This window comes from Erpetoichthys calabaricus, chromosome 2, assembly GCF_900747795.2.
Source record: "Erpetoichthys calabaricus chromosome 2, fErpCal1.3, whole genome shotgun sequence".
Lineage (NCBI taxonomy): Eukaryota > Metazoa > Chordata > Cladistia > Polypteriformes > Polypteridae > Erpetoichthys > Erpetoichthys calabaricus.
In genome coordinates this window covers 324,866,694-324,891,136 of record NC_041395.2, presented here as the reverse complement: position 1 = coordinate 324,891,136, position 24,443 = coordinate 324,866,694, and the positions used below count along the sequence as shown (strand labels likewise).

The following is a 24,443-nucleotide window of genomic DNA, read 5'->3' as shown; positions in this document are numbered from 1 at the left end:
GCAACTACTACATTCAAATAAAAACAATGAAAATAACAAAATTAACTTCATAGTTGAAAAACTGCCTAAATGTTTTCCAAATAATTTAAGAAATCAAGCTCCCTGTAAAGTAACTTTTATTATATTGATTATGTGTTATTTAGAAAAATCACAAAACAATTACTAACAATGTGACATTTTGGACCCTTACATTATGCAGTTTAAAATTACAGCATTGTTAGGATGGCAAATGGATGCCATTCTTGAAGAACACTAATAACATTAGTTAGCAATAATTAATTATAAACTTAGACATACCTTATTTCTTAGTGAAATTATACAAAGTGGTATAAGGGAACAACGTATTAAACATGAAATAGAAATTAATATCAATTAAACAGAAATGTCAATGCTTTCATTACACCTAATTCTGCAAATAAAGATTGAAAAAATATCTTTTAAATGTTTGTACAAAAAAAATTGCAAAAACTAAAGGCCTATGTGGATTGTATGAGTGCTCTCCAGTGCAGGAAAACATTTAAATGAAACACACTACTTTTCTGCCATGCATTCTCTATTTTAGCATTTCCTCCAAATACAGCTTAGTTGAATTGTTATTATTGGAATGATTTTCAGTGTTATGTGTGGATTTAAAGATCCAATTCATATCCTAGATGTGTAGGGATTACATGTCATTCCATGTGTTTTCATTTCATTGAACAAACAATACAAATGGCTCTCTCTGTCATCAATGATCCCAAAATATAAAAATGACCTGAACTCATAAATAATTTGTATTTAAACTATTGTATTTTTATTTAAATGACAAAAGGAATTAAGGAATTGTATTGCCATAGATACGTTTACAGATGTCCATACTGTTTGGCATCTCACTTTCTTTTGCTTCTTTGAGGCTGCTCTCCATTTATCTTGATTCATTCTAGAAATATTAAACATAAAAATAATAAATATTTGTATTACTCTTACATATGCAGACATTTATTATAGTAGTGGACTTAACTGCTTTAAAGAAAAGTTCAATAAATTATATATGTTGGTTTCAAAGACTGCCTATACATTTATTACTTTGTGTTAAACTTTAATTGTAACCAGCCAGGGCATTTTATTCGCACAACAAAACATAATGTGAACAAAAAAAAAAGCATTTTGGGATGAATGATAGGTATTTATACTAAAGGACAAGCTTACAGGAGGTGAGAAAAATGCAAAAATTTGAAATAACAATGAAAATAAGACAAAGAACTGGCACCATAACAATATACTTGGCAATGTATCAAGTGTATATACATTTTCTGGTACCGTGTGAGATTTTTTGATAGATAAATTATACATTTTTCATGTCCATTTTTGGAATATAAAGAAATATTTAAAGCCCATCAGACTGCACTTTAAGTATATTGTTGTTATTATTTTACCTGATAGTAATAAGTCTTGATGTCTCAAAGCTGAAAAAATAAGATGAAAATTATTGGGATCCAGCTTGTTTGTTCTAAAGTAACATAACCCGTTATAAATAAATACACACACTAAGAAGTTACTTATACGCTGAAAAGGAAAGAAGGTTAAAGACACGACATTTCGGCTGTATTGTCTTCATCAGGCACACCGATGAACGTTGCGTTTTAGCATTCTTTCCTTTTTCGGCGTAGAAATAACAAACCTTTTTCCTTTGCAAATGCAAGACGCACATGGACGCAGCTCTACACTACCACATACACTCACACATATATACTTTATTATCCAAACTTATTATTTAAATCTGCACCGCAACAAACGCTTTAAAATGTGCTTCTTTAAAAAATATCTATAAAAAAACACAAAGCTACATAATTGCTTCAAATCGCGGCGAATTCTTTTGAAGCGACGAGTAACACAGTGCGGTTGTTTCTAAAGACACAATTTCCATCGCCATCAGTTCTCAATACAAAGCCCATTAGGAAGCAATTCGGAAGTTAAACCCAAATGGCACGCCAACGGGCTGGTACACGTGACCACTACTGGGCCGAGCATTGTTATAAGAATACTTGACTTAATCTTAATTTGTTAACGTATTTAGAACAGTCAATTGACATAATCTTCCAGCAGATAATTTTCAATTCCATTTAAGAATCTTTTAAAATAAAATCAGGTGTCAAAACAATCGAAGAGAATACAGGGTTCAGCAGGCCCATAAGCACAATAACACAGCAGTGTGCTTTCCAAAACAAACGCTGTGAATGAATTATGACAATTTATTTCCCTCGTAACTATTTGTAAATATTTCCACAACACTTCTGGCTTTCATGTTTTCTGTCTGCGTCTGTTGATCCAACTGTGCAACATCGACTGGCAGATTTCGATTCAAGTCAACGAAACGGACGGACAGGAAGCGCTCAGTTTGCCAGCTTCTGCCTCACCCTGCACAATATTCACCATGCGACACCTCGGGACACACGATATTACAATACAGTAACAAAGTCGAGATTAGCCTGAGACACCGGCCTGCTCAACACTACTTAATAACACCTGTTACTTTCTCAATGGACGTTGGAGGCAGATTTTAATCAGGTATTTTGTACATGTGAAGCAAAACCAAGTCGCGCTAATCTTACATACAACTTTTCCGTGAATGCCGTCTCATTGAGTACTGTAGTTGATCTTCCTTTACCCGCTGCCAGTGCCATATACAAAAATCGTATTTTTAATGCTTACAGAATGTATTCTATTTAAGACAAGCGTAAAGACTGTAATTAGATTTAGCAGCAAATTACTTAAAAAAAAACTTACTCGGTAGAATAAATAGCCGATTACTGTATTTCATTTTCACACGTGACTTCCCTGCTTAGCTAACTTCGTTTAAATCAAATGCTAAACTTACTGCACAGCATTTTAAATAAGCTACTCTTTTCCTTTCCCTTGAAAACCGGTTCGTCTCTAGATTAGACTGAGATAAGAAGACGGCTAATGTAACAGTGCTGACATTTGTATCTGCTAATAAGTCCACGCTAGCACATTACTACAGTTTATTTGATATATTCAAACTTTCTGCCTTGATCATCAGCGATTCTGCAATGTAAAAACGGGAATAGTAAGCACGAAAGTATCCAAATACAAAGAATGATCCAAAATATAAATTTTAAGTAATGTACTCAAACAGTTTTAATATCCTGCGGACTGCAGAGCCTGTCATAGCAGCACTGGACACAAGGCCGGAATTAGCTCTGGACAGGACTCCAGTGCATCGCAGAATTTATGATTTTAATTTAGAATTAAGTAGTTTTGCAAAAGTCCTGATGTTTTTTTAACGAAGCACCTTACACAAACTATCTATATAAACCATACCTCCGAAATGTGCTATTTGTTTTATTACTTCTATTGAATCAATTTAATCACCTCCTAATAAAACGCCTCTTCTGAAATATAGCTGGCAGCACCTGAAATGGTGTCAGTCTCTTCTTTTTCATATAGTTCCTTTTTACAGCGAACCCCCCCAACCCCCCCAAAGCCCGCTAAGCTGTCAGACCGTGCAGACTCAGCCCTTCTTACGCCTTCAGTTTAAGCAGGTTAATTTACACGATGAGCCAGACAAGGGATTTAAAAGACTGCGAGTCCGTGTCCTTAATCATCAGTCTACATTTCTGCTTGACAGTTTTGTGGATTTTTAATAATAGTATGATATTTGGAAATATGATTGACAGGTCCGTTCGTTGGAGCTAAAAATGTAATGCAGGATTGGCAGAATACAAAAACAGTTCTTTCACTTCTTCGAACATTGCTTGGATTTTTGCATAAACAACGAAGGTTGCGTTACACGAGAACTGGCATTGCTCATTTAAATTACAGAAAGCGCTGCCATAGCTCACTTTAAAGTTGTTTTGGCAAAGTTTACACGGGGGGAACACCACAATAATACGTGTGATGATAATGCTCAGTAACAGCAACAGGTATTTAAAATGGAAAAAAAGCATCTTTTGTAAGAGCTACCACTCTTCATTTTCTCTGCTCGTATACGAACTTGTGCTTTTGTAATTTGTAAACCGGTTAGGTTAAAAACAGCTGACTATACATACGTTAAACTGGGAAGAACGTAAAGATAGCTGTATTTATTTGAATGCCTGTTGTAACATTTTTATCATCACTCAAAATATATAACAATATTTCGCCTCTTTAAAGTTAAAACTTTTTCGACTGTCGGACAAAAGCGTATACAAAAACACCAATTTTTTGTTTAAAGCACACACACAATGACACATTTTCATAAGATGAACTGGCGAATAATGTCAGTCCTTGGCAGTCACTCACAAATTTTCCTTTTCGGGGACAAACAACAGCAATTCAATCAATGGCTGTTTGCGCTCGGCGCCCCAGCTTAAAGGCACGCTAGGCGGCGGGTCTTCAGTATCACAGTGAGATAGTCTGATGAACACAGGCAGGTTGACTTGAAGTTTCTTAACTTGTTCTTTTTTTTTTTACTTTACTACTTTAATCTCTACGAGTATTCTAGTGTTTTCACAAAAAGACCCCATAAACATTTCACCGACTCGTTTCACGTCATAACACAAATGTTTTAGACACCGTAAATCACCGCAGTGCTGGCGATAATGTACAGTGTGAGTGACATGGTGTAATTGTAGGTGACAGGCCTGATTCACACTTGTATCAGAGTCAATTTATCAATCCGGAGATGAGCAGAATTGGCACAAAGAGAAACTCCGCCCTTCCTCACCGTTTTCTGGACAGAAAGGCTTTTATTTCACATCAGCCTCGAAGTCTTTAAAAAGTGACCTGTGACGATTTTGGACCCAGTAAATCCAGGCGATAGCTTGGATACACGGATGTTTTCAGATAAACACACATAAATAATACTAATGTGTCTGCGCAGAATTTATCTTTAAAACTGCATTATCTGTATTTACTTTGTACAACTGAGATTCTTCTTCTTTGAAATGTATTATTATACATGTTCATCCACATACTAAGAGAAAAAAGTTCAAACAGCAGAAGAAATATATATACATATTGTGACAAACACACTCGATCTTTCAAGAAAAACACTTTTTTCTTATTACTGGTTGCATTGTACATTCAAGTAATACTGACAACCACTACAAACAGCAATATTCAAATTAAATCTCCATCCCTTAGTGCAGATACAGGGATGCATACACCAGGCAGCATCAGTTAGTGGTGGTATCCAACTCAACCCGAACCCAACTTCAATGAAACACTCCCATTGTCAAAAGCTACAAACCAAAATTAAACACAACTGTTTGAAACCCACCATGAAAGAAATCAAAATTAAAGGTCTAATTTTAGGTGTAGTGCCGCAGAACCTCCTGGGACATATACATCTGCGTGTGTGTGTGTCTTTTTGTTTACTCTTGTATAGTTTTTTATGACTAATTATTAATAAAGACAAACGGAAACACTGCAAACGTGTAACACTATGGCTCTACATATATGGCAGCTGAGACAATGACTGTGTGCAGTTTGAACAACAACAACATTTATTTATATAGCACATTTTCATACAAAAAGTAGCTCAAAGTGCTTTACATAATGAAGAAAAGAAGAATAAAAGACAAATAAGAAATTAAAATAAGACAACCTTAGTTAACATAAAAAGGAGTAAGGTCCGATGGCCAGGGTGGACAGAAAAAACAAAAAAAACGCTCTGCTCTTGTCCGAACTGATTCTCTCCTGATCCTCCAACGTCTGAAGACTAGCAAGTATGTTCTTAAATAATACTGGTTCTGTAATGGCACTGTGCTGGGTGGCGTGGTTACTCATTGAACCATTTCATTCTAAGATAGGGTCTTTGCATATGAAACCGGTTAGGTAGACTTTAAAAAGGTTCAAAATAATTGGACAAAACAGAGATCTTTAATGCCTAATAGGTAACTTTCCTGAATACTAACAGAATAAGTAGCCAATATGATTGTATACAGTAAGAGTCCTTTTAAAATCAAGAACTGATCAATATTTCACAAATCTGTTCATGGGTATTAATGAAATCTGTTCCCGATCATATGGAAGGTTCTCTTGGGAACCACAAACAGTTCCTCTATGGCATTGCTCTGGATGACCACTTTGACACCCTTATTTTTAAGAGTGTAATATTTGGGCAGGTCTCAACATAGTTCTTGTTTTACTTGGTGTGAGCGTGTGTTTGAGTGTGCTCTGCCATGGACTGGGACTCTGTCTAGGTTTAGTTCCTTCCTTGTACCAAATACTGCTGTGTTGTGCTCTTGCCCTGTGACACGCAGTTGTGGAATATGTGGGTTTAGAAAGTGACATCTTTATGTAAATACATTGTAAATATTAATTAGGACATTAGAACAATCTGAAGAAGTACAGGCCATTCAGCCCAACAGAGCTTGCCATTCCTATCTACTTAATTCTTCCAAAATAGCATCAAGTCTGGTTTAATAAACATCCTTTGACAAATAAGATAAAAAAGAGTTTAACAGACTGGACTGCAACCAAAGTAAAGAGCACAAAGCAGCTAATTTGACACAGAAGTTCCCTTGGGCAATTTAATCAAATTATTTACACATTTTTCTTCCGGGGTTGGGACATCATCTTAAAATGTTGCCGGAGTTCATACTCTAGAAATGTGTAGTTGCTTTAATGACAAATAAATACACATACAATAATAAATTAAGTAAATAAATACATCTAAATTTAATAAACTACTGGAATCGTCCACTTACTCAACAACACCCATTTTTCCATATGATTAGTACAGTTATTCAGGATACCATATATTAAATATATATAGTGCTAATAATCCTAGCTAAACAAATCCTTTTACCACCTTTTTTTTAGTGGGTGCTCTTTGCTTGTTATCATAATATAGCCCTTGAAGGTTAATTACCCATGTCAAGGCGTACACAGAAAACCTTTCCCATTGTGTCTAGCTGTGCCTGAACGGGCTCCTGCAGTGCCCCTGGATAATTCAGATGTGCTTAGATTACCACAGAGGAATGGGGAGAAAATCCTTTAATTGTATAAGATCATCAGATTAGGCAGCACCTTCAATGCCGTTCTTTCTGTTTAACAGGGTTGTCCAGTGCCCAAAAGGAAATGTTTACCAACCATCTGAGGACAACACATACCAGCAACACCTAAAATATAGATTTTACCCCAGGATCTCTGAGAACTTATTTTTCTTTTTTCTCTCTCTGTTTTCCTATCAGACAAAGCATTACTCAGGGCCTGCAGGAGCCTTAGCGTACATCTATCCAAATTAGGATCCAGCTGAGATAACTGCTTGGGGATAATTATTATTTGCAAGCATTTTGCTCATTCTAGTGTTCTCTTTCATACATTGGATAGGCAGCATTTGAATTGGCTTTTAAAAAAATGACAAAAATATTATTCTCCTGCCCCAGAAAATAAATATTTCTGTTTAAGAAACAAGCATTATTTCAAGAGAGAGAACAAAAGCAGCAAAAGGAAAACATACAGGATTAGTTTGAAATACATTTAAAAATCTGTAGTTAATAATAAATGCGTCACACTTGCTAGACTCACAAAAATAAAAGAAAAGTGGAAGAGTCAACTATATATTTAATCTTCACGTAATCTCCACAGGCAATATCAGTATTGGCATTCATAAAAATAAATGTTCATGACAAAATAAACTGAATGAAATTTGTCTTACTGCCTCATTGAATTAATTACTTCCTGGCAGTAGCCAGCTTGAAAACTAAGGCCAAAGAAGACCCTTTACAACAAGATTGTTTCTTATTTTGTAGATGGCTGTCCAGCACCTGTTGTGAAGGCCTCTGACCTTACAGTCGTATTGTTCTTCTTATATGAAGACCTGCAGGGTTGAGCCCACAAAGTGGAGCAGAATCTAGAAAACCACTAATCAATGGCTGCGTGCAGCGATTCATGAGGGTGCAAACAAGTAGCCCACTCAAGAGCTTAGCAAAATGGCACCCCACAAGGCAATTACCGTGTTTGGAAAATAAATGAAATTTCTAACAAATACAGTAAATTAAGTGTTTCCTGTGGAAAAAAAAAACACGTGTTGTGCATAGCTTGCCCTATTAGTTGATTGTCCTGAAAGGGGAAAAAAGCCCCGTGTTTATTAGTTTCACAGACAATGTTTTTTGTTTTTTTTTTCTCTACCAATAAAAGTGTTCTTGTAAAATTCCATACATTAAATATATTGGACTGCTTTATGTTTCAATTGATTTTCCTTTTTTATTATTTTACACTTATCATGAATTTTAATTGCTTGGATTGTATTTTTAAAATCTTATCAAACAACCATCAAGACAGACTGGTTTTATTATAACTTCAATAGCAAGTTATAAGAATAAACAAATAAATAAAAACATGCATTTCTAGAAGAGGCTGCAGTTGGCACACGAGTCTCCAGTAAAAGCTTGTTTTATCCTGTTTTTTGCAGCCATCAAAAGTGCCCGAACAATTTCCATTTCCTTCCACTAAAGCAGCTTAGCAGACTAGAACAGAACAGCGAGTGTTCCCAGAACTTTTCCCTGTGAAATGTAATTAACCTTAGCCTTCCCTGTTATGAGAAAATTACTTAAAAGCAAAACATTTCGAGGAGACAGCAGTCAAGCATTTCTGAAATGTTTCACTTTTCACACAAATACTTCATTCTCATTGTCCACTGCATTAAAAAATGCTGTTCAATGGCATAATGCCTATAAAAAACTATTTGTTAAAAAAGAAAAGCACAACTATATAATATTTTTCTTTTCACGTTTTGGGGGCATCCTTTATTTGAACCAGGGGACAGAGAGTTAAAACAGTTGTAACCAAATCTCTTATTAGAGAGAATGGCCAGGCATGGTGTGAAATAAGACCTTTTACTGAAGAGGTTAATTGCTTTAAACCTAACAGGCTACAGTTCCTTAGTGTGCGGAAAGAAAAACAGAAAAATAAAACTTTAGCACAAGGTGGATCAGAATTAAATTTCCTCTGTAATTGGTGAGGTATTAACCTTGCACTTTCCCAAGTGAGGAACACGTTTTACAATATGGACTTACTTCACTTTGTCAGAAAGAGAAAGTCAACACTTCAATTAGCAATGAATACAATTCACTGCCAATGTGATTCCCCTTCAGAACTTCCCCTTTTTCTTTTCTTGCTGATGACAAATTACCTGACATTTGTGGGAGGAAACTAAACACCAAGCTGCTAAGTCACTTTGACAAGCAACATGTATTGTTAGGCAATGGAACGCTCCTGTATCCAATTCAGATGAAACACACACCTGGAAGCTAAGCTTAACCACTGTGTTGCTGGAAGGTATCTTTAAAAGGTAGGTAGGCAGATGGACAGCACACAAAATGTTTGAAGTATCTGGTCAAACTAGAATCTGCATCTCCAAAAAAAAAATATTAACTATTACAAGGTCTTGAGTGTCCACTGCATTCTTAATTGTGGCACTAGGGCTGGCAGACATTACTAATAGTGGTTTTAATAATGCCCTGATGGATTCTGTAAAAGCATATAAGCGCTGAAGGTCCCAAAGGTTCTGCTAAAGGCATTAAACTTAGTTCCTGACTATACCTTTCTTCCCAAACCCCTAATGGTGGTGACCTATGATGGTATCTATTTAGCATTGCCCTCCAAACACACTTTCCTTTTCTCATCTAACCTAGTTTCAGAAAAAGTCCAAGTGGACTGAATTGAAAATTATTTGCACCTGACAATAAATGTGCATTTGTTTCACTAAAATCAAATAACTTGTACTATATGAGAATGCCCACAAATGTAAATATTTTACAAGAGCCTACTTGTTCTTTGGTTTGAATAGGTGCTTTTGTTAGTACTGTCTGTGAAAACTGCTTTGTGGAATAAAACAAGGACAAAATCAATTGCAGACATGTAGTTGGGCCACCATGGCTCATGGAGGATACCCTGAAAATTTCCATATATCAGCTTTGCCTCTCACATGAGATGTTTTCATCAGACAAAAATGACAATCAATGTGACTTTACTTGGTTCTCTGCAGGACTGCCTCCACAAACATTCTGTCACCCCCTGCGTCAGACCTGTGCTTTTAACTTATCACATGACATCTTAGGTTGTTACTTTCCAAAGAAGGCAAGAGTTAAAAATGCTCTTCACCGTTTCCAAGCATTTCCTTTTTTTGAGGTTCCCCCTTTCCATTTAGGTAATTTAGAAAGCAGTTAATGTTGTTAAAGTTGTGTAAATAAACAAGTTAAAAGTTTTATTTTTATGAGTGTGCTGTGTTTTTCTTCAGTACGGGGATTTTTTCCTTGATAACTGTGACATGACTCAATTCAGTTTTAAAATAGTGTAGTAAGTGAACAATTAGGTAGAATGGTTATTCTGAAAAAAGCTTTTTAATGTAGTTGTAAAACCGTGTGTGTGTGTGTGTGTGTGTGTGTGTGTGTGTGTGTGTATGTGTGCGTGTGTGTGTGTGTGTGTGACACAGAGAGAGAGAGAGAGATTTGAACAAAGGCTGCCCAGGTATTAATGTGTTTGCATTTACAAAAGAGTGATACAGACCTATGGATTTCCATAATAAAAGTTTAGTGCATTGTGTTCATGCACACCTAAATTGGATTAAGTGGGTTTGAATATGCTATATTATTTTGTAAACCCCTATATTTAGTTTTATTCCTGATTTTTCTTTTTTTTTTTGTTTTTGTTTTTGAACCCTTTAGGAATGTTGTTTATAAAAATGCTGGTCAAACAGAGACACTTCAGTTGCTGTATTCCCACCATACACCAAATAATTTAGAGGTCTGGTCAAATGCAAGGTCTGCCTCACAAACAGTTGTTTTTCCAGTTAATTGACTGAATATGAATTAAAGTGGAAATGAACATTATTATTACTATTACACACAAATTCACTTTTACTTTACATTATTATACTTTAGCAACACTCCATTTACTTTGCACTGTACAATACACAAAGCGTCAAAATTCATTAGACTGGTTTGCTTTAAAAGGCATATTCCATTGGTTAAATCACAAATGAATTACAGTTAATTACATTATTGAGAACATTTCCAATAAACTACTTACACAATGTTAAGCATTTCTGTTGTCCACTCTTTGCTCTGGGGCACATTTTTCATCATGGCTTTGGGGTATAGCCGAGTTGCTCAGGTCTAAGTTGCTTTCGGTTTTCAAGTTTTCAGTTACAGTTGTGGATGTGGTCAGAGAGTTGGGGAGTTCTTAAACAAAAATCAAATAGTTATACCAACACTATCCACTGCAACATGCCTCCCGCTTCCAGCAATCCATCATTAGGTATTAATAAGTAGTCAGGAATAGTGCTTAAATATCTGAAATTAATATCTGGCCTTAAACATTTTGGACGGAAAAATTTCTTCAATTATTCATTTATTATTAGTCGCACAAATTTCAGCAAGTGGCAACAAATGGCATTTTGCTTCCAGTAAAATTCTTGCCTTTGATACCAGAAGATTGGTTTTTGATGGAAGGGCATTTCATGCATTAATTGAGCATGCATCTGGCCATTATTTAGTAAAGATATCTAGGGAATAAAAATTTGTTGAGCCATCAGCCATGTGTTGTGGATGCTCTGCTGATACAATGTTGGTTTGATAACAGTCATAAAAATGCATTAAAGATAGAAAAGAAAACTTAAAGCTTCACAATATTTGGGGTGTGCACACCCTCAACATCATTTGCAGGAGGCATTCAATGCGGTGTGTTTTCCTGTAGAGAATGTGTGATGGTGCATTTTGGTGTTTCTTTATGTGGAAAATATGTGGCACAACACATTTTCAAAAACACACCACACTCCTCCTCCATAGTAATTTGAACATAGGGAATAAATAGAATAGTTTTTACTGGTGTGTGACAGATTGCATGCAGTATGCAGCTGAAACTGCAAAACAAATTTTAGCGTCAGTTTCTTAAAACTGTATGCAAATTGAAACTCGGCCGTTTCGCTCATCACTATTAGTCATATGAAGACATACATGTTAATTAAATGTATAGACACATTTTCTAAAGACACAAAACCTCTGCAAAGACTGACACAAATAAGAAATACATTTCTTCAGTCCACTTACCATCCTGATCATCATTGACTCTTCTACGCCTAAGAACTTTCTGTAGTTCTGTTTCTTTGCTTTCTGTAAGTGGCACAGCAAACTGTCTGGATTTTGTCACTGATTTGAAATTATCCTGAAAGATAAGAACGCAGGTGGGACTTTGCTTTTTTAATTGTCTCTGTGTGTCAACAAATATTGCAATTTACATATACAGTATACAGATTTATGTCATATAGGTAGAAAGACAGTGAGAATATTCAACAAAGCCATTCAGTGTTACATGTTATTGTCCCTAAAAGTGAAACAAAAGAAAGGTTACCCAGTCAATTTCCAAGTAAAACCCACAGCGCGTACCTCAGCAAGTCACTTAACCCGCCTGTGCTTGAATTGTAAAAATATAAAAATTAACAGATTGACTAATTAGTTGTATTTTTGAAGTCAAAATGAAAAATAAACCCCAGGAATAGAATCCTCATTTTAAAAACACATATAAAAACAATTTAATATAACAAAGTCAAATGAAGTCAGCTAGTACTATTTTGTCATACCATCCATTCAAGACTTATACAGTGAAGATATTGTTCCACCGGAAGAGGGAGCAACATACAGACCAGTAATGTTATATTTACATGACTGAAACATATGGTGCAACAGAGCATTAAGGATCAATGGATTAAATGTAAGACTAGATGTAATGCAAAATCATACCCAGACAATACCCAAAGGAAATCCAAGGCCATGGGAAGAGGCCTTACGGATGCAACATTAGAAAATATGTCCTGAATAGGCAGGGGAGCAGTCCCAACAATTTTTTCATCTGCTTGCTTCATCCTCTGCAGGGTCTTGTGGCCCAAGACCTTGCAATTCTCAAACCAGAAAGTAAAACAAATGGACTGAACAATTTAAGTACAGTAGTGCCCCTAAAGAAAATTTTGAAAATATCCACCACGGAGTTGTCAATGTAGGGAATAGAGCAGTATTCCCACTAAGACGAGCATGTGAGCGATTGCTCACAGATTTTATGTGGTCACTCACAAAAAGACCTGACTTTGAAACAAAATTAAACTATAAAAAAAAAAAATAATAATTTAATTACTGACCCGATTTAAACGAGTTTCAACCAAAATTGCGCTGAACGAGCAGTCTGTGCTGCTGTTTCATTGACACTTTAACCATGTCTAAGCGCAAAGCTAAAGATAATACATTGAAGAAATGTTGTTTGGGGTTTAAGACAGAATGGTTGACTCAAAGAGAGAGTATGGGGTACCAGCCCCCTTGATAAGGGCTGTTCGGTCCCTGTACGATCGGTGCCAGAGCTTGGTCCGCATTGCCGGCAGTAAGTCGAACCCGTTTCCAGTGAGAGTTGGACTCCGCCAGGGCTGCCCTTTGTCACCGATTCTGTTCATAACTTTTATGGACAGAATTTCTAGGCGCAGCCAGGGCGTTGAGGGGGTCTGGTTTGGTGGGCTCAGGATTGGGTCACTGCTTTTTGCAGATGATGTTGTCCTGTTTGCTTCATCAGGCCGTGATCTTCAGCTCTCTCTGGATCGGTTCGCAGCCGCGTGTGAAGCGGCTGGGATGAGAATCAGCACCTCCAAATCCGAGACCATGGTCCTCAGCCGGAAAAGGGTGGAGTGCCCTCTCAGGGTTGGTAGCGAGATCCTGCCCCAAGTGGAGGAGTTCAAGTATCTCGGGGTCTTGTTCACGAGTGAGGGAAGAATAGAGCGTGAGATCGACAGGCGGATCGGTGCGGCATCCGCAGTAATGCGGGCGCTGCATCGGTCTGTCGTGGTGAAAAAGGAGCTGAGCCGCAAGGCGAAGCTCTCAATTTACCAGTCGATCTATGTTCCTACCCTCACCTATGGTCATGAGCTATGGGTAGTGACCGAAAGAACGAGATCGCGAATACAAGCGGCTGAAATGAGTTTCCTCCGCAGGGTGTCTGGGCTTTCCCTTAAAGATAGGGTGAGAAGCTCAGTCATCCGGGAGGGGCTCAGAGTAGAGCCGCTGCTCCTCCGCATCGAGAGGAGTCAGATGAGGTGGCTCGGGCATCTGATCAGGATGCCTCTTGGATGCCTCCCTGGTGAGGTGTTCCGGGCACGTCCAACCGGGAGGAGGCCCCGGGGAAGACCCAGGACACGCTGGAGGGACTATGTCTCTCGACTGGCCTGGGAACGCCTTGGGATTCCCCCGGAAGAGCTAGAAGAAGTGGCCGGGGAGAGGGAAGTCTGGGTATCTCTGCTCAAGCTGCTGCCCCCGCGACCCGACCTCGGATAAGCGGGAGACAATGGATGGATGGATGGATGGGTTGACTCAAAGCTTTGTTAAAACAGACTTCACCGCATAGCACCGGACGGCATGTGCTTCTGGGAGGCATTTTTAACTACTCAGAAGACAGATGGTGTCATTTCCAAAATTTGCTTGAAAACAGGATCAGTTGAAGGAGTTATTTTCACTTTGGGACATTTGTGGCACACTGTAGGCCTCTAGTGATGACTATGAAAGAGGATTTAGTCTAATGAACAATATAAAAAAAAATCTACAAATCGCTTAGATGCCAAGCATTTGGAAAACTTGATGGGTTTTAAGCTCTTCAAATTCTGGAGAGACTGTTAATACTGAAAGAGTTTGTAAGTTATGGAGGACAGAAAATATCAAAAGAGAAACTGTTTGAATATTCAGTGAAATTTTGAGTAGATAAAAATGTTACATCTGTTCAATTAATTTTTTAATACTTAACATGAAATATGCAATACAGTAAATAATATATGTGTGATTTTATTATGCTATATACAGAAATGGATTGCTAATACTGGCGCTCAAAAATTGCTGGTTTTTAGAACTTGTTGCTCACATGAAAAAAAAATTTGCATGCACCAGGCCAGTCCTTAGAGGGAACAGCAGTAGAGAGTAGACAGTTTGGACCTGCTGAAGTCCATAATTGTCTCTTTCTCTTTTCCACATTGAGAGACAGAATGTTGCTCTTACACTAGTCCATAATTTGCACTACCTTCTGTCTGTATGGTGACTCCTTGATGTAACAAATTAGGAGCTAAACTTAAAAAAGTGAAATACTAAAGTGTATTGCTTAAGCAGTAAAAAGCAGAAAATGGTAGGTGAAGGTCCGAGCGTTAAATGGTTAATTCACATGCGGTAAGTAAGTAGTAATTAAAATTTATTTACAAAGTGCTTTTTTCAGACAGGTGTCACAAAGTGCTGCACAATAACAGAACAAAGAAATTATAATATAAATAAAATAATGTAAAAATATACTAACAAAAACTACCCAAAAGCTTGTCTGAAAAGGTAAGTCTTAAGTTGGGCTTTAAACTAAAACTGTCAGCAAACATATCCAAAAGAATAAGAGAATATTAGTGGATTTTCCAACTATTTGGGAGGATGAAAATACCTTAAATACAGAAATATACTGTAGTTGCGTAAACTTCAATCATCAGAAATGAATAAACAAACAAAAACAGCTTTTTTAGAATTGAACCTATTACTAATTATCATCAAAATAAAATACATATTTGATAAGTAAAGTGCCTGTCCTGTTTAGGATGAGTTTTGATATTAAGGTGTTTTAGGGATTGCTCCCCCCACCCTGCCCCCAAAGACAAAGGTAGCTCAGTGCTATGAAGCAGAATTGATCTTATCCTCATCCTACTCCAAACTGGCAGTATGTGCAAGTGGACTGCACCAGCCATTAGGCCATCTACACCTGTAGAAAATGTGTGCATACATAAAATAAACGGTTTGTGTTCACAGCCTAACGATTACATCATGTGCTGGTTTTGTGATTTGTGATCTTTTCTTTATTCATCAATTTTTATTGTTTGTCTGTTCATTCTAAATTGTTCCACTGAATTATAAAATTGTTGTTTAACCAATGACACTATGAGGGTGAGATCATGTGACCCTACACATGTGGTGGTAGTCACATAGTCTTAGTGTGACATTTTTTCCCCTCTATAACACTGTTTCCAATGGTAAGATTGTTAGCTCAATGATTTTATTGAGATGTTTTTGCAACAAAAAAAAAAAACAATTTTGCCTTCATTTGATTTTTATTTTTAGCACACTGGTAGTTTTGTACATACTTGTGTTTAATTTAAGTGGATCTGTGTTCACCCCGATGGCACAGGATCAGGTGGATGAAATAAGTCCTTATGAGTTACTTTAGGAGCAACAAGTTCACACCTCCCTTTATTATAGTCAGAATTAAGGCCACTCAATAACAAATTGTACGTGCAGATATTTTATAAGTCTTCTGTTATTGGCATAAATACTAAGGCAATTTTATCCGTGATACAGAAAAAAAATATTTTGGACACAAGAAACAAGTAAACACACACTTGCCGTATTGATCATTATTGCTGATGGTAATTGTGACAAATGCAACTGATGTGCTGTTCATTTAGCAGGCAACCTTTTCCAGCTGACAAAACACTTTCTTTCAACATTGCAAACAATATTTTTTTTCATATCTTGCTGAGCGCTCTTTCCAACAGCACCATCTAAATTGAAAATATTTCTAAATGTCAATGTCCTACAAAGATGATTCATGAGTAAAACAGCAGCACCACACTGATTAGATATTGTTTTGTGTTGTATTTGATTAAGAAAGTTAAACATAAATTTGAGGGGCAGCACAGTGGCGCAGTGGTAGCGTTGCTGCCTCGCAGTAAGGAGACCCGGGTTCGCTTTCCGGTTCCTCCTCGTGTGGAGTTTGCATGTTCTCCCCGTGTCTGCGTGGGTTTCCTCCGGGTGCTCCGGTTTCCTCTCATAGTCCAAAAAACATGCAGGTTAGGTGCATTGGCGATCCTAAATTGTCCCAATTGCTTGGTGGGCTGGTGCCCTGCCCGGGATTTGTTCCTGCCTTGAGCCCTGTGCTGGCTGGGATTGACTCCAGCAGACCCCCGTGAGCCTGTGTTAGGATATAGCAGGTTGGATAATGGATGGATGAATAAAAATTTGATCATAAAAATACTGTTTTTAGTTTATAAAGGTGTTGGGTTTTCCTGCTGCAGCTTTCAAGTAAACTTATTTGTCTCATTTTACACTTCAAATAGTTGTGATGCTAAGAAACTTCTGACTGTTCACTTTTTTGAGTGTTACACAAAATTTACTAGTACAGTACAATTATTATATTTTTTAACAACTACATGCTCACTTATCACATGCTATAAATGGGATGACAGAGTCATTTACGTTTCTGGCTGTCCACAGACAAGTAAACAACGTCACCATGAGACCTCTGAGAATTTGAATGAGCCACAAGCTACAGTGGATAAGATTGGAGAGACTGTGCAGACAACAACTGTTTCATGGGTGCTTCACTAGTTGCAGGTTTATAGTAGAGTGGCAAAGAAAAATAAAAATTTACACGGGATCTTGACTAGAGTTTCCCAGAAGGCATAAATAGTGACATGCACAGACATTTTGATGGGCAGCGCTTTGCAAAGGGGCACGTTATGGGACAGGATTTGTTATATTTCAATCCTAGACAAAAATGAGTGCCCACTTTAATTTCTGCATTTTTAATTTCACTGAAAATGTGGGATTAACTTTAGTGCCAGTATATTATTATTATTATTATTATTATTATTCCAGACAGAGGAGCAGTTTCAGCGACAGACTGCTGTCACTGTCCTGCTCCACTGACAGACTGAGAAGATCATTCCTCCCCCAAACTATGCGACTCTTCAATTCCACCAGAGGGGGTAAACGTTGAACATTATTCAAGTTATTGTCTGTTTTTTACCTGCATTTTTTATTACTCTTTAATTTAATATTTTTTGCTGCTGGAGTATGTGAATTTCCCCCTGGGATTAATAAAGTATCTATCTATCTATCTATCTATCTATCTATCTATCTATCTATCTATCTATCTATCTATCTATCTATCTATCTATCTATCTATCTATCTATCTATCTATCTATCTATCTATCCATCCATCCATCCATCCATCCATCTATCTATCTTATTATTGAACCTGGTAAAAAATGCAAGTCCATTACTGTTGATTATGTCATATTATTAGAAAAGATGCTACACCCTCTCTACTACACACATACTGTAACTTGACCGTGCTCATGGTAGTCAAGCAACAGTCCTGTCAAAATGAAATCATCTCATTGGTGCAGTGATCTGGATTCAACAGATTGGTACTAACTTGTTACCAGTGTGCTATTCACCACAAACGACATAGTGCAAGACGCCAATAGCTAAAACAGATAAAACATGTTATGAAATACAGTTAATTTTCAGCTTTTGTAGGGTTAGACTTGTGGCAAGCGGCTGGGGGTGGTACCCAGCCAGGATGCCCAAGAGGACCGGAGCAGGGCTTACGCCTCCTCCAGATCATGAGCGGGCGACCGCCCTGGAGGCTTTGGGGACCACAGGAACAGAGCTTAGAAGCTCAACCCTATAGGGGCCCGTGGTCACCGCCAGGGGGCGCCCCAATGCCTGTGGAGCCCTGGCCCACAGCACTTCCGCCACACCCGGAAGTGCTGGGGGGAAGAAGACCAGGGACACACGGAGTGCTTCCGGGTGCGCAGCCGGTACTTACGCCACACCAGGAAGGACTGGCAGAAGCTAATTGGGAGGCACCTGGAGCACGTCCGGGTGAGCTTAAGAGGGGCCGCCTCCCTCCATTCGATGACTGGAGTCGGGAGCAGGAGAAGGACAGAGCTCAGAGGAGAGGAGTGGAGGTGGACCTGAGGAAAAGGCATTGTGAAAAAAGGCCTGGACTTTGGGCTGAAGTGGGTTGTGTGTGTCATCTTTGTATATAGTCGTTGTAAATAAACGTGTTGTGGTGCTTGAAACGATGTATGCCTGTCTGTGTCCAGGCTGTTCCCCACACACTCCAAGAAAATGACGTGAAACACGAAAAAGCACGAATGTTAAAACACTGAACCTATGGGAAACAGGGGGTTAGGTTTCCGGGAGCACCAAAAACTGTAAGCTTTTGCTAGAGATTGTTCAAAATACATGTTTCTGCACAGAATTCTTTACAATAAAACAGTGTTTGATAACATGCATTCATCATAACACAGGAACCATTAAATAACCCATAAAATGCATTAAATAAAATGCAATTGGTAATACGCAAAAAAAAAAGTTTGCCTTTTACTTGAATGATGTGACCTTTTGTGCTAACATCTCAAAAAAAAGAAAAAAAAAACGTAGATGCTGAGAATGGCGAGGTCTCAGCATCCCCTCTGACACTCTGTCCTTCATGGGCGGTGGATGGAGAAAGATTCACCGACTTGAAATAAAATGTCAGCACTGTGTCATTAAGGGTCGCGTGTAGGAGCGTAGCAGATATGAATAATATGTTTAACCTTGACGCTGTGATCAATAATGGCATCGGTCACATTGATGTCTCTAGCCAGCTGGTCAATTTGTTAGAACCAAATTCAACATTCTGGCATTAAGTTTATCTAACACTTTTATTTTTTCACTAAGCTGCATCATTAACTTTGCTTGCATGAGCTTTGAGCCTGAAGGACTTGAACTGCACTTTGGGCTCATAATTGTACTACACAAAGCTTGATATTTTAAGCAAAACAATGAAAATATGCACAGGGAACTCTTTAATTTACAATGGCTGTGCGAAAAAGACTGGCGAAGCGGATGCAGGAAACTCAGTGCTCCCCAAACTTGAAAACATTATGCCTCAATTTTTTTCTCTACTGCAGATGTTCAAGGTTGCCATTGCAACGAAAAAAAGAGATTACAAATAAAATCACACTGCTTGAAGTAGTGATGGACGATACTGCTGATTTTCTTTTCGATCCGATACCAGCTGATACTGAGGCCAGTACTGCTGATACCCATATTGATACCAATACTAATGCAGCCAGTTATCTTGCACGAATGAATAATCTTCTGTAAAAACTTACAGTATGTGTGGACATCAAAAAGTTAAAAACTTTGCATTAGTAGAATATTACATATAGCAGCAAAGATCATACTTCTTTGCTTGTTTATTAACAGAAATTATTAAACACATTAAGTTTTTGCAAACGATGTGTGGAACAACAACAAGCATTAGCGTTACATTTTTTCCTTTGAAAAAAAAATATAAAAAGCATTGCATTTTTTGGGTCAAAAAATTACATTTTTATTTTTTACTGTAAAATGTGCAAAACACTAAAAGTACTCAGTCAGAAGTCCATCCATCCATCCATTGTCTCCCGCTTATCCGAGGTCGGGTCGCGGGGGCAGCAGCTTGAGCAGAGATGCCCAGACTTCCCTCTCCCCGGCCACTTCTTCTAGCTCTTCCGGGAGAATCCCAAGGCGTTCCCAGGCCAGTCGAGAGACATAGTCCCTCCAGCGTGTCCTGGGTCTTCCCCGGGGCCTCCTCCCGGTTGGACGTGCCCGGAACACCTCACCAGGGAGGCGTCCAGGAGGCATCCTGATCAGATGCCCGAGCCACCTCATCTGACTCCTCTCGATGCGGAGGAGCAGCGGCTCTACTCTGAGCCCCTCCCGGATGACTGAGCTTCTCACCCTATCTTTAAGGGAAAGCCCAGACACCCTGCGGAGGAAACTCATTTCAGCCGCTTGTATTCGCGATCTCGTTCTTTCGGTCACTACCCATAGCTCATGACCATAGGTGAGGGTAGGAACATAGATCGACTGGTAAATTGAGAGCTTCGCCTTGCGGCTCAGCTCCTTTTTCACCACGACAGACCGGGTTCGGGGATTGCCGCCACGACAGGCACCGACCACCTTACGGCCACAGCTCCGGTCAGCTGCCTCAACAATAGAGGCACGGAACATGGCCCATTCGGACTCAATGTCCCCCACCTCCCTCGGGATGTGGTCGAAGTTCTGCCGGAGGTGGGAGTTGAAGTTACTTCTGACAGGGGGCTCTGCCAGACGTTCCCAGCAGACCCTCACAACACGTTTGGGCCTACCACGCCTGACCGGCATCCTCCCCCACCATCGAAGCCAACTCACCACCAGGTGGTGATCAGTTGACAGCTCCGCCCCTCTCTTCACCCGAGTGTCCAAGACATGTGGCCGCAAGTCCGACGACACGACCACAAAGTCGATCATCGAACTGAGGCCTAGGGTGTCCTGGTGCCAAGTGCACATATGAACACCCCTATGCTTGAACATGGTGTTCGTTATGGACAATCCGTGACGAGCACAGAAGTCCAATAACAGTCAGAAGTGTAAAAAGCATAATGATGCAAATACCGAGTGAGCATCACTTTTGGATCCATCTGACTCACTTTCAGTTTCACTGACTGAAGACAGATTCACATTGTCATCACTGCTGATGAGAGGCTCTTTAACATCAATGGTCGTATCTGTTAAGAACATGTAACACTTGGAATGCTGAAAAACATTTTTGTTACGAGACGCCATTATTATTAGGCACGGCTTAAGGTGAGAAGACCTTAAGGTAAGGGTAATGCTCGGGACACCTGCTTTTAGCACTGTTTTTACAGCCCAAGTGACACTTGGATATAATGATAGGGAAAGGAAATTAAAGATAACATCAAGTAATATGTATATTTTTTTACAAAATAGACATAACAAATATATTAAGTTTGAAAATGTTTTCTAAGTATTTCCATTCATGAAGCTATAAAAGTAATAATATACTCTTCCCTAAAAACAGACATTGATTATTTTCTATTCAAACAAATACAACAACCTTACATCAGATTATAATACTAATGTTACCTGGGTACTGCCTGTCTTTATGAAAGGCTTCTTTAACAGTAGACTGCAGCGTGAGTGTCTGTGCACTCTTCTGATTGCCTCCCGTTGTAATTCTGCATGTTCGGCAACGTGACTGACTTTTATGTTTTTTACTAGGTTTGTGGTGTTGCTGCAATAACATTCGGTCTTCTGACAAGTATCACATTTTGCATCATTATCGTTATCTCAGTGGGGTAAAACAAATTCAAACAGTGCTTGGATGCTTCGATTTCGTTCTGCCATTTCCTCACATACACAGCTCCACTGCTTTGGCTGTTGGACTGCAGCACTTCCAGTGTGAATGCAGGGCAATGAAAAACGCAGAAGGAAAAGCAGCTCCTGTTTTACACAGTATGTATGACACGTTTAATTGACTCATGTTCTCACCATCAAATGTTTTTTAAAAATAATTTCTAATAACATTTCATATTACTGAAAATGTGTAATATCAATACTTGTAATGTGAACATCGATGTTTAAATTGAAAAGGTCAGGTTTGGAAGTATCAATCCTCCCATCTCTAACTTGAAGTCATGAAAGTTAAATGAGTGAATGTTGAGGACTGATTGTATGGAAGTCTTGTCAGGCAATCAGTAGCTCTAAAATGACAATATTTTAGTCTAGTACAATTGGCAGTGAAGACTTGATTTTTTTTGATGTTCTAGAAGGAGGACAGGGCAACTTTTAGGACCTGCTTTTGCTCCCTGGTAGAGGTGTGTGCTTGCTGTTATCACACCACAATACAAATTAGGAAGCTATAAAGATAGCAATACAGTAAAGGTTAAAAAATGTCCAATTGCAATCTAAAAGTCTATAATTTTACTTATACTTTAACTAAAATAAAAATACATCATTTTGCCTTATGTTCCTGGCACTCTTTCTATCAATGACTGTCCAGCGAATATTTTACTGACAATCCAACAGCTTGTTCCTAGTGTCAGACTTAAAAACGTTGTCACAGTGACAACGCTACACCTTCCACTGCTAAGATGTGTTACTTTTTCCAACTTTATTACTGGGGAGGTAAGGCAGAATGTTTACCCACACCCAGGACCACGCTGTCAAACTCGCACTCGAAGAAAACTCTTTTCACAATGCATTTGAACTGGTAGGTGAAAAATTATTGTGCCCTGTGAAAAACAACTGTTTTATAAATCTTTGGAAGTGGTTGAAAACCGTAATGCAGCAACTAAAAAAAACTGGTGCTACAATCAGAATGAATATGTGCAGTTTGTTTAAAAAGATGTCATGATGCAATATAAAGCAATATAACCAGCACACCAATATGTATACTTTTTTTTAAATAGCTATAATTATCACAGACCATATTTTATTTGTGTATGATATAGTACATGAAAATCTATCTAGTTTCAACAAAGCATGTTGCTTATCGTTGCCTTTTCTCTGTTTCTTATAATGAAAAGGAGGCATGCACTTTTACTCAGTTTCTAACAGGAGAAAAGGACACTTGTGCCAATTAAAGGGAAAGGGGCTTCTCTGCAGAAGGCCCTGGAAGGCTTGTGAGGGCAAAGGGAAAATGAATGCAGCAAAATACCTGGGGGAAGAAACCTGTACTTTGGAAGATGATCTGTTTTCCAGCAAGACAGCAAACCCATGCATAAATCCAAAGGTACACGAGAATAGCTTAGTAACAATAATGTTAATGGCCAAGTCGGAGTCCAGATCTAAGTCTAATTGAGAATCTGTGGCTGGACTTGAAAAAGGCTGCTCACTCAAGATCCCCATGCAGCCTGACAGAGCTTGGGCAGAAATATACAGAAGAGTAGAGAAAATGGCGTATGTACAAAACTACTAGACAGAGAGACCTGAGCATACAGACTCAAGGCTGTCATGATTTGGAGGTGGTGAAGACTTACGCAATAGATTATTTCATGTGTTATATTCATAAATAATTTAGACCACTTTGCAGAGACATGTTTTCATTTTGACATTAAGAAGTCTCTTTTTGCAGATAAGTGTCAAAAAAGCCAAATTAAATTCACTGACGTTCAGTGTTGTATAACAATAAAATATGAAAACGTCCAAGGGTTGAAAACTTTTTAAAGGTACTATATATCTATATTCGGATCCAAAAATAAAATTTAGCTAAATCATGACAATGCATGTTACACTTAATTAACAGAGTAATACCTGCACCTCTAAAAACACAATGTGTCTGTCAGTTTCAATAAACACTGGATATAATAAAGCCTGAAAGTTAATTAAACAGATAAATCAGCAAAAAAAATCTTTTTACTATTTTTCAAACTACTAAAATTATACATTAAAATACAATGTACAAATCAATTTTAAAAGTCATGTATAAAAAAACAAAAAAAAAAATGCTGAATGATCAAAAATGATGAACGCAATGCATTTTAACTTTGTAAAGAGTCCCCTGCCTGCAAATATCTAATTATTATTCTTTTTCTCTCAGACAATTACAACTTAGGACTTTATCCTAAAAATAAGTAACAATAATAGACTTTACACAAAAATATGTGATTCAGATGTGTTTGCCAAATGTATTTTTTTGTGCTTACCTCTTTGCTAATATATTATTCCTCTGCGTTGAGTGTGCATTTACTGGAAAGTTCTTATACAAAAAAAAGGAAAATAGGATGTTGTTCAAAAGCTAAGAGTTATGTTATTGTTCATTTAAAACAAAGCTGAACTAAGAGGCACAGTGGCCAGAGAGA

At 38.1% G+C, this 24,443-nt stretch overlaps 1 protein-coding gene across 1 annotated transcript in view; it reads right to left on the bottom strand.

Annotated features, from left to right (window-relative positions):
- Positions 1-98: 98 nt before the first annotated feature.
- The window catches only part of shtn1 (shootin 1), a 278,814-nt gene continuing 254,469 nt past the window's right edge, over positions 99-24,443 (bottom strand). The window contains exons 15-17 of the mRNA XM_028796007.2: positions 12,039-12,153; positions 11,020-11,171; positions 99-919 (exon numbers count right to left, since the gene is read on the bottom strand). Of these exons, the coding sequence (XP_028651840.1) occupies positions 11,026-11,171; positions 12,039-12,153 (261 nt within the window). The 3' untranslated portion in view covers positions 99-919; positions 11,020-11,025. The remainder of the gene's footprint in view (positions 920-11,019; positions 11,172-12,038; positions 12,154-24,443) is intronic.